This window comes from Thermobia domestica, chromosome 5 (genome assembly GCF_964235325.1).
Source record: "Thermobia domestica chromosome 5, izTheDome1.hap1.1, whole genome shotgun sequence".
NCBI lineage: Eukaryota > Metazoa > Arthropoda > Insecta > Zygentoma > Lepismatidae > Thermobia > Thermobia domestica.
Window position 1 is genome coordinate 98,474,218 of NC_137458.1, and position 13,529 is coordinate 98,487,746.

The following is a 13,529-nucleotide window of genomic DNA, read 5'->3' on the forward strand; positions in this document are numbered from 1 at the left end:
TTGTGTCTTGTTTCTATTTAGTCGTTTAATCGAATGTAAAATCTTTAATACCTTGATTATTAAAGCTGTGCTATATGTATAGTAACAAACATTATGAGATATTTACATTTTATTCTTAAGAAAGCATAAAATTCCCTCTTTGTTTTTGTAAATCTCGCTGCTCGTTTGCCATGTTTACAAAAATGAAACGTAGCAATTGCGATGAAAGTTCTTGATATTTTTAAAGATTATAACTTGGCTAATTGTATTTTCTTAACGGAAATACTTTGCTTTCTTCTGCTTATTTCCAAGAAAACATGTCACATTTTTGATCATAAGAAAGAGAGTTATTCTCATATATGTAATTTCTAAAGGCATGCGACAGAAATTCTGGACAGAAGTGGATGTATTATTACACACAAGAAACTAAACATCAAAGTAGCAATCTTATTTATGATAAATTAGTCCCATGTTGCCCGTATTTATTTATAGTATACAAAGAAATATCATACTTCAACTTCCATACAATATAGTGCCAGCACGTCTGTGTTTTATGTAAATATGTTTTCATGTTACAAAAGTATTCGACCTAAATGTTGGAAGAGAACTTCCATTTAATTTCGTGTTTTACGTGTGTTTAATTACAACAAATTACAGGAGTTACATATACACATCAGTATGATCACAGTTCAAATCAATAGCCAAGGTTTACCTTTTCCTATTCATTAACAATCTCCAAACAAATAGTCATATGACAGTGGAAGAATTACATTACCTAATACACCGAAATTCTACATTATACAGTTTCAGTTTTCTGCTAGCTATACAATACATACAAATGGCAATGAAGTGGCCAATTATGGTAAGGCGGTGGAGGTTATCTCGTGATTAATGATCGGACTAGTACGTATTGGTAAAAGTTTTGTTATATTCATATTTAGAGTTTCTTTGTTTCGATTCTGTGTTGTGCAAGTAGTGGCAAATGTTCTGTCTTACATAAAGCAAACAAACTCAATTGAATGTGAAAATTCCCTCAAAATTGTGAATATTTCTACCTTAGGATTAATTGTAAGTTATCTTATACAAAGGATTGCAATACATATTAAACAGGTAGGTACCATGCATCTGATAATTATTTCCTTTGAGACTCAATGCTTGAGAACATGTACACTTCTGTTCAGAATTTCTATTGTATATCTTTCAAAATTAAATAAATAGAAATTACTCTTTTCTTTTACATACAGTAAGTAGAAATAACTGATGTGCGTCCTTGATATGTAGACTATACTAGTCATCATACTTGAATTAACTTCACCAGTCTTAAATGGTTTATGTATATTGAATTTTACGTTTCAGCTATAAAGAAAGTTGAGAATGGTTCAAATATATGTAAATATCCAGTGCGGGCCTTAAGCCGATTGAACTGGTTGCTTCCGATCAGGCCGTGCGATTACGGGAGCCCCGCGCTTGTGAAGTCTTCTCTACTCTTCAATCTAATCTTTTCTCCAATGCATGTAATTAATACATGCCGTTCTGCTCGCGGGGGCCCCGGCCAAGTAGCTATGGTACCGTTAAGATGGTAGTGCTACTCTCGGTTGTGAAGTGCACACAACAACATTGTACTACAGGTACATCCATGGACTTCACAGGACAGGGTATGACTTCTCCCTAACAAGTACAGTAAATGAATAGTTTGTGTTATGTTTCCGAATATATGCAATATTTTCTGAATTTAATGCTGCAGTAGTTTCTTTATTTCCATGCTTACAACTTCTGTCGTAAAAATAGATATTATGTCCAGGGAATATTCTACACACCCCAGACAAACATAACAGATCCCAAATTTCAATACACAAATCCCTGGGCGTAAAGATATTGTTTTCTTTGAGTTTGTGTAAAAATGTATAGTATTATTTTGAGTGCACACCCTATTTTATTTTGAACACCCGACTAAGTAAAAGTTCCTGGCGTTCTTACTGCTTATTTCATATGATACTACCGTGAATACCGAGATGGTATCAAATAAATTAGCCTCAGTGTGACTTCTTTGCATACTCTTTTTCTGATTATAGCTATATTAAGAAAAAGATCAGAAAACAAACTTCGCCCTCTCCTGTGAAAATACCCGTGGATGTTTTTTTAAAATCAAGTCAGGAAAGCAGAATGCATACTAGTGCGTACTGAATAGGTGGCTGCTTCTACTTATTCGACCACTGCCAGTCATCTAACTCGAATATTCCCATGGAAAGTACGTCATTTACTTTCGAACAATTCCTTAAGTGATCGTCTCATAACTATTTATTTTGTTTGCATTCGATAACGAGTTCCAGATGATTATACCTTTCATGAGAGCTACCTACGATTTCTCAATAGCGTATATTACGTTTTTTAGTATTTTCGTTTGAAAATAATACAGCTGTTAAGAAATCTTTGAACCAACAAATTCATATCATTGTGCATTTCATTATGTCTCACTAATGTAAACTTTTCATAAGAAATTATACGCAGGGGTTATGTTGTATACAGTCATGTGTACACACAGTTCAAGTAGGTCCTATTATTTTAAAATTAAATTGCAAAATAATTTTCCAAAGCCAATTCCTATTAGGCCAAATTGACAATTAAACTGTGGTATTTATAGTTATTATGACGCATTTAAGACGCCATTCTCTTATCTTTCCCACAATAGAAGGCTTCTTGGTAGCTTTTGCTAAATTTTTAAAACACGTCTTAAAGAATAATTATTGTTGTATGCATGGCCGCCCACAGGATGGCCAAAAGGGATATTTACATCACATATATTTGCGAAAATTTTCAATCCGTCGAAATATATATCGAAACTTGTTAGATAGACTTGTGATACATTGTTGTATTTAATTGATTAGTACGGAATTCTATAATACTATATATATTTACTATATTTAATATATGCAAAGTGGCGTAGCCACGATTTCATTTCGGGATGAGTCAGGGGGTCCTTCCCCGGAAAGTTTTCGGCAATGGGGAAACTAAAGAAACAATTTTAGGGTTTCCTTTAACAACTTTAAAATTTTCGGGGATTGCAAAGACCCTCAGTGTTTGGTAATGTGGGACTAGAAACGTAATTTTAGGTTTTATTTTAACAACTTTTTAACATTTTGAGGGGGATAAGTAAAACAAGTAGTATTATGAATATGTACTTTTCAGATATGATATACTAATATTTCTGGTTGTAGATTTACATATGTATAATTTTATATTGAAATGTTGGTTATATATGTTTAGCCTATTAACTTTCAGTCACTATTTAAGCTCAAAGTTTGATTGCCATCCATTCTGACTTCAAATTCTCTATTAAACTTTTGAAATGAAATGAAAATGATGTTATTTTTTTATTTGACGTACCAGGATTTGTTTTTCTTCTTAGCTGATGGACGATTGATGAAAGGGAGTGATTATGAAATTACATTTTGTGATCTCCCACCGTGAATCGGACTCGAGACTATGTACCACACAGGTCCACGCACTAACCACTAGACCAGCAGGGAGAGCGCAATATACGGTATACGGAAATTAGATGTAATCTTGGGGCCCCGCACCATCTAAGGCCGGGTATGATTATACGTTTTGGTTAAAGTACTTGTATACTCCATGCCCACTTCCTGAATCGGTATCTTCCTGAAAGAAGTACGGAAAATTCGGATTCGATTCTCGGTAGAAATGAATTTATTGCGGATTTCACGTTAAGCTCTAGGTCGAATTCTTATAAAGACTTGGTGTTGCAAGAGATCGTTAAACTTTCAACAACTAATTCATAAGTATTTTAGATGATAATATATTAGAATGAGTAGTAACATATTTGTTGCTATTATTAGTCAATAAGTAGTGCCTGGTTATTTTTTCACCTTCAGAAAATACAGTGCATGCACATTCCAATGTAAAGTAGAAAGGAAACATTTTATGGGATTTCGTTTCTAATACGGTATTCATGAAGACAATTGGGTCGTTCAGAAAAAAATTGAAACAAATAGTATTACCTAAGGTATTAGTCAAATATACATTCGTTTACAAAGAATACTTAATAAAACGACAAACGTTTACGACAACGTTTACGTTTACGTTCACATTATAATAGTTATTTACAATATCTGGATATGAAAGGTTGAATCTTGTAAGATGTACAGTGTCTAAAGAAATTGAGTTCCGTTTCATAGTTTGAAACTAATCTAGTCGTCCAAGTTATGGGATTTCAATACTCATACTTGAAGTAGTATATTTATAAATAGTGGTTGCGATAGATTAATAAGATCAGAGATAGAACCTGTTCCATGGACGCTCAATCTATATCAGAAAGCCTCTACTAGCTATCCCTTAGTGTTTTTCTTCTATGGCGCTAAAGATTGAAATCGGAAATCGTTAACTTGAATCGCGTCCTACTTGAATAGATGGTGAAAAGGAAAGATAGAAGATACTATTTAGAAGCGGAATCGATTGGATAAAACTACATATCGATATCACTTACCGTTTTTGCTCTACGGAAATCATTATTGAAACTGGAAGTAGTGATCAATGTAAACCACACATAATTGTTCGCCATTGTCATGATACGTTGCTTTCGAACGCTGAATGGTTTGCAGAAAACCGCTTGTTGCTATCTCATAACCCTTTTGTTCTATATAGATAAATGTTGAAGCCAGAAATGACTAATTTGAACCACTTCCGATTTGAACAGAGAGTAAACAGAGAAAATGAAACATATCCTTCGGACTTGAATCGATAATAAAAATCCGTTATCTCTATATCGTTTACTGCTTTTACTCTATTACAGTCGACAGACCGACGGACCAACGGACAAAGCTGTTCTATAAGACATTAGATATTTTTCATAGCACAGTTTGGAAGTCTCATAGCTAAAGTCAATTTGATTCTTTTGTGCTTCGAATGGCAATTTTCAGTACATTCTGCGAGCAATAAAAATGGTTATTTACAAGCTCGTCTGTGGTGAACGACGTATAAAAATTGTGTCGTTTGTAAAGACTAGTCACCTATACTTAATTTGTGTGATTGACTTCAAGTAGAAAGGAAAAAGAATGCTTTACTGAGACTACTGTGCTACGAATAATACAGTTCATATATTCACGGATTACAACCAAGCCCTTAGATGGCGTATTGCTGGTAAATGCCTAAATGGAAAACAGCTTGCCATAGCAGTAGTGGTAGACGAAGAATTAACACATAGAATCATTTAATCTTTGAACAACCACACACAAAAAAAAAAAACAATCAAATTCAGGTCAGCTGTGGCAAGCCATCTGTATACATAAGGTAGCTTATAGCACGATTGAGACAATTGGTGATGGAGAGAATAAAATCACTCTGATTTATTGAAATGCAATTATTTAGATCAATGTTTTACATTTATGCTCTTCAGCCTAAAAATGATGGATAGTTAATGACAGTAAATAAAAACGCAATTATATTTTATGTTCGCTAGCAGGAATAGAACCCGGAACCGCATGCACGAAAGGCGCATGTGCAACTTGCTAGAGCAACCGGAGCAATTGAATATTTTATCTCAGGGTACAATATTGTATTCACAATTATTTGCAGTATTTTACGTACAGTCATTTACCTGTACCAAGAAAATGAAAAGAAAAATACATCTTTAAGTTTCAGGTCCCATAGTTTACCGACTAGGGCAAAGAATACGGTGATTATGAGAAATGACTGAATAAAATAATGGAATTAAGAAAGTGAGGGAAACAGGAGAACTCCGGGAAAATCCATGCACACACTGTGTGCGCACCAGAAAGTTAATTTGGCGCGAGCTGAGATCGAACCAAGGAACCCACGCACAGGAGGTGAATGCTCTATCACTTGTTTAACTTCTTGACTTATTCTCTATATCAACCACAATTCAAGTGTACTAGACTAGACAGAAATATGAAAACAAACATCGAGGACAGCTCAAAGTCCTCCCTTGCTACTACAGAGTGACTTGAAAACCTCACTATAGTCAGTGTGCCGCGTCATACTACTCGGCTATACCCAGAGGCTAATATTGAGCCACTTTGGCCACTATCTTTGTGACAATGTCTCAGAATATTCATTAACTTTAGTCTCCCAATCAGTTATCGAGTCATGGTTACTAAATTAGACATATATATAGTTTTCGTTGATTTCTTTACTAAAATATTTACGATATGGCCAAAATACTACTGTTTTTATAAAAGGTTTATTATTTACATGAAGCAAAGAGTGAATATTGTAATTGGGTTAGAACTATAGCTACTACTCTTTTAATTGAAAACTAATAGCTTATGTTCATTATTTCTGGTAATTTACTACAAATTACTTTCGGAGACTATTCGGAGTAAATATATTATTTTAGTTATGTTTCATTAACTTTCAGTCATATGTTAATTAGCATTTCAAATATATATAAGTTTCCCCTTTCGCTTAGGATGATTAGAAATGAAGTTTCCTCTTTTATAAAATTTTTAATAATTGAAAACGTTTTTCAAAAGACAAAATTCTGGATTGTTGGGAAATATTCAAATAAACTGGAATAAAGGCGATAATACTAAGGAACGTTATTAGAACAAACATTGTTTAACGAACTTACAGAATCAAGTTTTCCATATAAGAAAAGGTAATGTAGCGTGTGGGATTCGAACTGATGATCGTGGATAAAAATAAAATACAGTAATTACGGAGCACACGCTGACTATCTACTCTACGAAGGTATGTTGAAGCTTATTCCCTTTGTAGACGTATGTCAGGAAATCACTACAACAAATTGCCTGATCGGTTTGCATATTTTGTGGCTTATTTCTTTTTAGTTGTTTTTTTACCTGTATAATGTTTAATACCTATGATTATTAGAGCTGTGCAATATGTATAATAACTAACATTATGAAAAATATACGTGGAATTTCTTTTAAAGCATAAACTTCCCTCTCCGTTTGTAAATTTCGCTGTGCTTTTGCCACTTTAACGAGAATGGAACTTAGAATTTGGCGATGAAAGTTTCGGAAATTTCTTTTTAATTATAACTTCATTTTTTAATTTTCATAGAAATATATTTTTTTTAAATATATGTTTCCTTTTTCTGCCTATCTCTAAGAAGACGTTTAACATTTTCTTTTATAAGAAAGAGAGTTGTATCTATTTATGTAATTTTAAAAGACATGAGACTAGAATTCTGGATAGAAATGTACCTCTGAGTATTTCACAGTTATATTACCTTGTAGGTAGCCGAAGAAATCGGCGGTTTAAAACTGTATTTCTTTATTATCGTTGTGCAACAAGCGCGACAACTTGTATTTGGTCGAGTTTTATTACTCCTGTGCACAGAATTATTATCTTCAACGGAAGTTCGTATTACGACGAGGAAGCCTTTAAATGCAGCTTACATTCTTCCAAATTGTGAGCACATAATTTGCTGGAATTACTGTTGTCATGTGAAGAATCCCTTGTACTGTTGTTCATTATACATGATTTTGGCCGTCTGACTGTCTTACGCACAGTCATTATAAACCTAATCTGGATCAAGATTATTTTTTCCATTTTCATACACTCGTAACTCGGATTTATAATCTGTGGAGTTTGTATCTGGTAACATTGTGAAAAGTTTAAAAACATTTGACTGTAATGAGACGTAGCAGTTCTGCAGAAGCTAGAGAAAGGGTGGAAGTCATGTGTACCGGTAACATTTGTAATTTTTGAAGACATTCCGTCAATTTGTATGGTTTTGGTCTTCTTTGTAGAATGATATAGTAATATGTGATGTTTAACGGAAAATAGACAAAAGATAGAAAGTTGTGTTTTGATTCTTAAACACAAATTGCTTTTATAGACTGTAACATAATCCGTTACGATTAGCCTAGATGGCATAAATGTTATAACTTAAACATTTCTTTTTATTATTTTTCAATAATTAATTCTGTTCTGATACAAAACAGATAAATTGCATATGTTTATCTCTCTCTGTTGTAATTTGAAGAAACAATTTTTGAGCTGAGCGAAGCGAAGCTCTTATACTCGGGTTAGCAGTTTGGTTGTCCTCATAGACCGTTTGGCCGATCTCAACCAAACTTAGCACGCTGATAGAGTATGTCGTGCTGAGTGACAACATAAGTCGAAATCAAAAATCCTATGTACCATCGAGAAATAATCACCGAAAAACGCTTCCTGATTACGTAGTTTAAACTCGCTCAGCTCATTTCATTGCAATCGGGTATAGCCATTGCATTCCTAGTTATTTTTGATTGTTTAATTCTTGTACTTGGTTACTGTTCATTTTCCTCAAACAAGGTTTGATAACATACTTGAAGGAATAATCTTGTTTCTTTGGAAGTTACCTTGTACTACCACTGCACTAAATCCTATCGTATACTAATGGAATCTACGACCAAAAGTAATGCTCATTCCCTTTTGCCCTATTTCGACCCGACATTTTTTCCTCGAGTATGGCTCTTTTCCATTTTTCTTAAAATTTTCGTGTGCTCATAGGCCCAAGTTATTCCTACACCCAGGTTTTATCTCGGCCCGACGTTTACTACATTAATTAAGTTACACAATATTTTTAGCAAAATTTTGACCCCACATAACTTTGGATCCCTTCATGCGTAGAAGTTTAAATTTAATGTGTAGACTAAGTAAGAGTTGTGGAATCGAATAAAATCAATTTTGGAGTAAAAATATCAAAATGTCCTTATATTTTTGAAAAAATGTTGACACCCATTAGATCCCATTAGATCCCTTCATTAGCGCAAGTTGACATTCAGTGTTTAAACTAAGTAAGACGTGTAGAATTAAATAACATCAAGTTTGGAGTCAAAATATCAAAAGTGCTATAACCCGTTTATTTTTGGAAAAAATTTGACCCCTATAATTAGATCACTTCATTTGCCCAAGATGAAATTTAGTGTGTAGACTAAGTAGAACGTGGAGAATTGAAAACCATCAATTTTCAAGTCAAAACATCAAAAGTTCTATAACACATCTCCGACCTCTCTATGTGTCTTTCTTTCTATTATATGTATACGTATATAAGTACCCGGACAAAAAATTAGTCACTCCCTTGGTACTTACGTTAATACCGTGCAGCGCAGCCCCTGACCTGCATAACCGCCTGAATGCGGTCGGAAAGGGAGTCCACAAGGGACTGCAAGGCCGTCACATCCAGTTGAACCCACTCACGGAGGATAAGATCACGCAATTCAACAAAACGTCGTGGATGCTGAATTCGACGATTTATCCGCGGTTCCATCTAGTCCCACATATGCTCAATTGGGTTGAGGTCCGATGATTTTGCGGACCATTCGATGTGCGGTAGGTTACCTGGGTGTCCCTCAAACCAGCTCTGTGAACCCAGCTGTTGTCGAGTTGAAAATTGGGCAATTCTATAGCAAAGTCATCCCAAAGAAAGTGACTGAAGGGCAACACATGCTAGTCCTGGATGTTCAAATAAACGTGCTGTTCATGCTCGTAGACACCTCAATGAGTGGGTCCACTCCATAGTACGAAAAACACCCCCAGAACAAGACAGACCCATCCCCGGTCTGCATCTAACCTTCCACACACTGCGGGTGAAAAGCTTCATGTGACCGTCGGTGGACACGACGCCGGGCGTCATTCGAATACAGGCAAACTCGTGATTGTCAGACCATATAACAAGTCTGCTACTGTCCATTTTTGATGATTATTGGCCCACTGCAGACGAGCAACTTTATGTACTTGTGTGAGCAGTGGCCTTTTGCGAGGTACCCGACTCCATATGTTCATTGCATACAGTTCCCGTCGCAATGTTCTCTCGCTGACAGGTTGGACTGGGCCTGCACTCATGGACTGCAGTAATTCCTGACGGGTTTGGAAGATATTTCGATTCACAAGCTTGGACATCCGTCTTCGGGACCGATCTGTAAAGATCGTTTTTCGACCACAGTTCTGGCGTCGTGTTTTACACCACTGCTTATATACACGTTGAACAGTCCGCCGCGAAACACCAACAAATCGGGCAACTTCCATCACTGTGTGGCCAAGGACACAGCCAAACACGATTGCATCTTTTTGGCACTCCGTCACGTCCACGCTCTTTCCCATCTTGCCACACACACACCGCTTCGATCGGTTCTGTATCACTCCACAGTAATGCCCTCTGATTGCCTCGAGCACGTTTGGCCATGTGATTCGACCAATACGTCATCTGTACCTGTTTGCCGGCGCAGCCTTTTTTCGCGCTGGGGTGGCGAATTTATTGCCCGGGGAGCAGCGCCCTTTCGGTAGACTTGTCCACCGCTCTCGTTAGTATCCCAACACGGGCCTGGGTTAATGCTTTCATAGTCTGCAGCTATCATACGCATATCAATATATATATGCCTTTGAAATAGAATAATGTCATTGAGTATTTTATGCAGAGTCTGAAACATAACGACTTAAATTATGTAAATGTAATAGATATAAACTTGCATAGGAAATTCTTTGCATTGTCTATTTCAGTCTAATACTTGTTCCGCTGTACTGTGGCACACTTTTCATAAATCCGAAAAAAATGGCATTATGTACAAAATTGTACTTCCTAAATCAAAAAGAGAGAAAAGAACCATTATGCTTATAGGGTTGCGCACTAAAAAAGAAATATAATAATCCTGGGAACGTAGGAGAAACTTTAACTGTTCTGGAAAAGCTGTTGGTCATCCAATTATATTTTTCTTCTTATCTTTCTCAACTCCAGATTGCTTATGAAGTAATATACTAAGATTAGCAATAGGTCTTCACAATAGCGACATATTTCAACGGTAAATAATAGGAAAGTACCAATAGGAAATGTACGCATTGTGGAGAATGAGTATTATAGCTTTGTTTTAAATAATGACAATGTTTGTCATACAGCTGTCTGTGTTTGTTGTTTAAATCATAGTTTCCATTGTATATTCAACAACACAAAGTGATGTTTTCAAATAAAATGAGGTATCTAATAATGTCAATTAGTGAATACGACACAGTCTTATTTCATTCAAAAGTCTACTTCAATGTGGCATCTATAATGAATTTAAAGAAATACATCAAAGAATATTCGTATCTTAAAATCAGAAATCTTCTAGCACAAATAACTTACTTGCGATTTGTTGCATGTTTTAATTTTGGTACATTCTGTCTCATAAACCTAAGAAGCACTCTTTATTTCTATTTGGTGACTTTATATGTCCACCTTTGGGTATCTTGGAAAAAAATAAACTAGGTTCGAACCTCCAAGCCAACCTTTGGAATCGGGAAAAAAATTGAGATGTGCTTTTTCTTCTTTTAAATATAAGATTTGGTACCAAGTCTAGGAAAAAGCAGCATTAATTGAAACACATAACGATACAATATTTCGAAATCTTGTATTAATGTCAGCACATGCTTATTTGTCATTTAACTCTCCATATGCAAAGGAACATTTCCTCCACGTACGTAAATAATTTTTCCATGTGTAAAAGGATGCTGCAAGGTAAGACATAGAACATAATTCTCGCCTTAGTACTAAGCTAAAAGTTAAAGTTGAATAAAAACAGTGTTTGCATTGGATATGAATATCATTGTTTAGAGATCCAGTTATATATCGCTAGAAGCATGTTACGAAGACAAGTGAAATGATCTTCTTGAGTTTTACATCGCACGTTATGCCGGTTAGGTTAAGGGGACGATGATGATGAGTAATGAATGAACTGTTGGAATGAATAAAGTGGTAGGGAACAGGAGAACCCCGAGAAAACTCACGCACAGAGTGTTTGTCCACCACAAAGTTCACTTGGGGGGGGGCTGGGATCGAACCCGGGACCCCTAGCACCAGAGGTGAACGCTCTACCACTGTGCCACCGCGGCCCCCATGTTACGAAGAGTACTTGTGTTAGCTCAATGGTACTCAGTTGGAGTTTGATTGTTAAGGTTTGAAGTCCGATTCCCATCTAGGATAATACATTTTTCATGAAATTCAATTTTCCGCAATGCATGGAACTTTTATAAAATAATTACGAAAAAATGTATCATATATATATATATATATATATATATATATATATATATATATATATATATATATAATCATTGCAGAACATAAGTAGCTACTTGACAGTACTTCGGTATTTTATATGAGATTGTTAAATACAAATTAAGAAAATCATTTAATAGCAATAAATAAATTACATGTACTTATTTGCTGGTATTTGGTGCTTAGAGGTTACTTCTCAACATTCTCATTACAGCATGCCATTCTCTTTCTTGAAAAAAGTATATTCCTAGGGATATAGAAAGTGTATAAACAAAGTATCCAAAGTCGGATCGTTGTTCCAGACAGACAACTTTTCCCGATTCCTTTACCGTCACGAGAAAAGAATCTTTAGAACGGAAACTCTTTTCCTAGAGTTTCATTTCAATACGTTTATATGCTTTTCCATACTCATCTCTACCTATTGGTCAACGACTTGGTCAACGACGCGCGAAAGAAATCTTAAAATGGCGCGAGAAATATAATAATAATATTGAAAACAGTTCTCATAAATGAATATTGAAACGGTATCCGAAAAACCGTTTAAAGAATGAATTATTATACTGACTTTACATGCTTAAAAATTTATATCATATTCCAGGCACATTGATCGATATGATGATGGGTGTTTTGAGACATCACTTTCGAAGTCCTACTTCGGGTATCTTCGGAAAAAAAGTAATCTAAAGCTGCTGGTTAGAACCTCCAAGTTATCAATCGGGAAAACCTTTAAAGTTATGGTTTGTTTTGTGTTAAATATAATAAGTCAAGTTGAATTGGTGTTAAGTGTAGAAACAATACAAAACATAACTTAACGTAATCAATTTCCACAACATTGATGGAAATATTTAGTGATACAATATTTCGAAACTGTGTATTCACACTCTCGTTTCAGGTCGCATTTTTATGATATTATACTTTCTGCAGTGCATGATTACATTGCATTAAAATAACTAACTAACTAACTAACTCTATGGCCTATGGAACCCGGAGGTTCAATAGCGCGTTCACAAAAGCTCTCCACTGACTTCTATCCTTAGGTAACTGCATCCAGCTTCTACTTTGTATTCCAATCTCTGCGAGATCCATCTTAATATTGTCCTCCCATCTGCGCCTAGGTCTTCCTAATGGTCATTTTCCGATTGGTCTTCCAGTCAAGACTTTGAAAGCGTTTCAACTTTCTTCCATTCTAGCTACATGACCCGCCCACCTAAGCCTCCTATACTTCACGACCCTAACAATGTTGGGTAAACCATATAAATTATGTAGTTCCTCGTTATGAAGTTTCCGCCATTCCCCATTCCCGTTACTCTTGGGTCCGAATATTCGTCTCAGGATCTTGTTCTGAAATACTTTCAATCTATGTTCTTTCCTCAGAGTAAGTGACCATGTTTCGCTGCCATACAGAACAACAGGCATCATTATCGCTTTGTATATTTTGAGCTTCAAATTCCTCGACAGAATTCGCGACGACAGGAGATTTTGAACCGAATAGTAACACAAATTACCTGCTTTCAGTCGACATTTAATTTCTCCGTGA

The 13,529-nt window shown here is 35.5% G+C and overlaps 1 protein-coding gene across 1 annotated transcript; it reads right to left on the bottom strand.

Annotated features, from left to right (window-relative positions):
* Window positions 1-9,594: 9,594 nt before the first annotated feature.
* LOC145685180 (uncharacterized) lies at window positions 9,595-10,065 on the bottom strand. The gene has a single exon (XM_081757534.1). It carries the CDS (start codon window positions 10,063-10,065, stop codon window positions 9,595-9,597), a length of 471 nt encoding a protein of 156 aa, XP_081613660.1.
* Between the last annotated feature and the right edge of the window lie 3,464 nt (window positions 10,066-13,529).